Raw genomic sequence first — 1,836 nt, forward strand, 5'->3', positions numbered from 1 at the left:
CAGACAGTAAAGCTCTAGTGTTACAAACACTACATCATCATCCATTTATGGGTGTGTCTTTCTTTTTTAAAGAGGTGCTGCTCCAAAGACCTTTATGTGTCAAATAAGTAAGGTTTTATGCTTTTAAGACTTTTAGGTTAACCAGCGATGAAATGGTTGATTGCCCTTTAAATTCAGTTCAATAACTCGACAACAGCAACAAAATTAGAACATTTTACTTGGAAATATGGACTTTATTGCAAATATGTATCAATTAACAACCTACAAACAACTATTATCCAACTACTGGATTTATTAAACAAGAAGCTCTCGTAAATTTTTCACTACTTCCCCTTCATAAAACAATAACCAGCTTTTGCTTCATTATTACAGAAACAGCATCATGTAATTCCCCATTTACTGGATATGTGTTTAACCCTTTAGCCAGTTTTGATATATACAATAACATATGTGTGGCTGGTGGTATTTCTAGATGATTTATGAAAAAGTTATTATTTTAGATCTATAAATCAAATTTAATTGATACATTGACATATAGTAAAAATATCATTCAGTTGTCCTCTATTGCACATGACCTGACATTACAGTAGATGTTTTCAGCGATGAGACTTTGTAGAAGGTGATGCAGGAATTCAGTGACTGAAGTGATCCCTTACTGCTCATAGTTAGGCTCCTGTAGACTTTATTCTGCAGTATAGTATGATTGAGACAATCATGGCACATATCTGAGGAGAACAAAAAACATCACAATAAAACAATGCACACTAAATAGCAAAATCATCACCTGTCTATATGTTGTATTTATAAATTGAGGTTGGGGTCTTACCTCAAGGGCAGCAATCCCAAGAGCGACCGCCACAATCACGACTGTGTTGTCATCAATCAACTGTTTGATCTTTAGGAAGCACCCATCTTTTTTCTGTTGAAAGTACAACACAGACCTTTATTTTACCATAGGTTTTGACAAACAATTACCAAATTATTTTAGTAATTTAAATATTTTCCAATTAGATTCAACATTCATACTTTGCTATCAGCCACAGTTTGATTACAAGGCCCCGAGTTCAAGCAGCACTGGGGTGGATAGTTACTGCCCTGCATCTTATAATATGGGGAATCTGTGAAGTCTGTGAAGTTGTAGTATCCACAGCATTTTAACTGCGAAGAGAGAGCAGATTAGATAAGCTTTGAGGAATCTTTGCAATGGAGAGATATCACTGTTCAGAAAACGTCTGTACCGTGTCCATAGTAGTATTCCACAGTCCAGTAATGTCAGCATTTTCCCCAAAGTCTTTTTTGATGTTCGCAACTGCTGCTGTGCCAACCTTTTCAAACAGTTCATCTGCCTAATAAACAACAACATACAATATTAGATCTTATATCTTGTCTGAAGGTTTCCACATTATCTTGTAATGAGGTTCCTTCGTCTGAACTCTGTCAGTGACTTACCAGTGGTCTGAAAACCAAAATAACCACTGCCCCTGCAACCTCGGCGATGAAGACCAGCAAGACTATCATAAAAAACTGGGAAGAAGAACAGAATTACGGATGTTACTGATAACTATTAGCTTAGCATTAGGATGGGTTTGGTAGTATTTTCTTTTTGTTTGAGTTCACAAACCTTTCAGCTTCTGATCAACATATGAGGCAGTTTGGTAAAACATGCAAACTTTGTTAGTAGTTGAATCATACTCAGAAGAACTTAAGAAGCATTTATGACCATTGCACTATTTTCTGCATTCATTGCAACTCTGGTTGTACAGCTCAATTCAGGAATTACAGCAGAAATCTCTACAAGAATCTAAACACTCATTAATCCAGCCAGCTTGATGCTAT

General features: G+C 36.0%; 1 protein-coding gene across 1 annotated transcript; it reads right to left on the reverse strand.

Annotated features, from left to right (window-relative positions):
* Window positions 1-212: 212 nt before the first annotated feature.
* Window positions 213-1,621, reverse strand: LOC124862382 (tetraspanin-1-like). Its single transcript, XM_047356258.1, has 5 exons — window positions 1,450-1,621; window positions 1,239-1,346; window positions 1,027-1,158; window positions 827-919; window positions 213-725 (listed from the first exon to the last, which is right to left on the reverse strand). The coding sequence occupies exons 1-5, from the start codon at window positions 1,516-1,518 to the stop codon at window positions 666-668; spliced, it is 462 nt and encodes a 153-aa protein (XP_047212214.1). The 5' UTR covers window positions 1,519-1,621; the 3' UTR covers window positions 213-665.
* Window positions 1,622-1,836: the final 215 nt, after the last annotated feature.

This window comes from Girardinichthys multiradiatus, chromosome X (assembly GCF_021462225.1).
Source record: "Girardinichthys multiradiatus isolate DD_20200921_A chromosome X, DD_fGirMul_XY1, whole genome shotgun sequence".
Taxonomy (NCBI): domain Eukaryota; kingdom Metazoa; phylum Chordata; class Actinopteri; order Cyprinodontiformes; family Goodeidae; genus Girardinichthys; species Girardinichthys multiradiatus.

Bases quoted from the DNA above. Each gene is read 5' to 3' on its own strand.
- LOC124862382 (XM_047356258.1), bottom strand. From the start codon at position 1,518: ATGATAGTCTTGCTGGTCTTCATCGCCGAGGTTGCAGGGGCAGTGGTT. The intron at 1,347-1,449 runs GTAAGTCACTGA...GTTGTTTATTAG, and splicing joins TTTTGGTTTTCAGACCACTG to GCAGATGAACTGTTTGAAAA. The intron at 726-826 runs GTAAGACCCCAA...TGTTCTCCTCAG, and splicing joins TTGGGATTGCTGCCCTTGAG to ATATGTGCCATGATTGTCTC.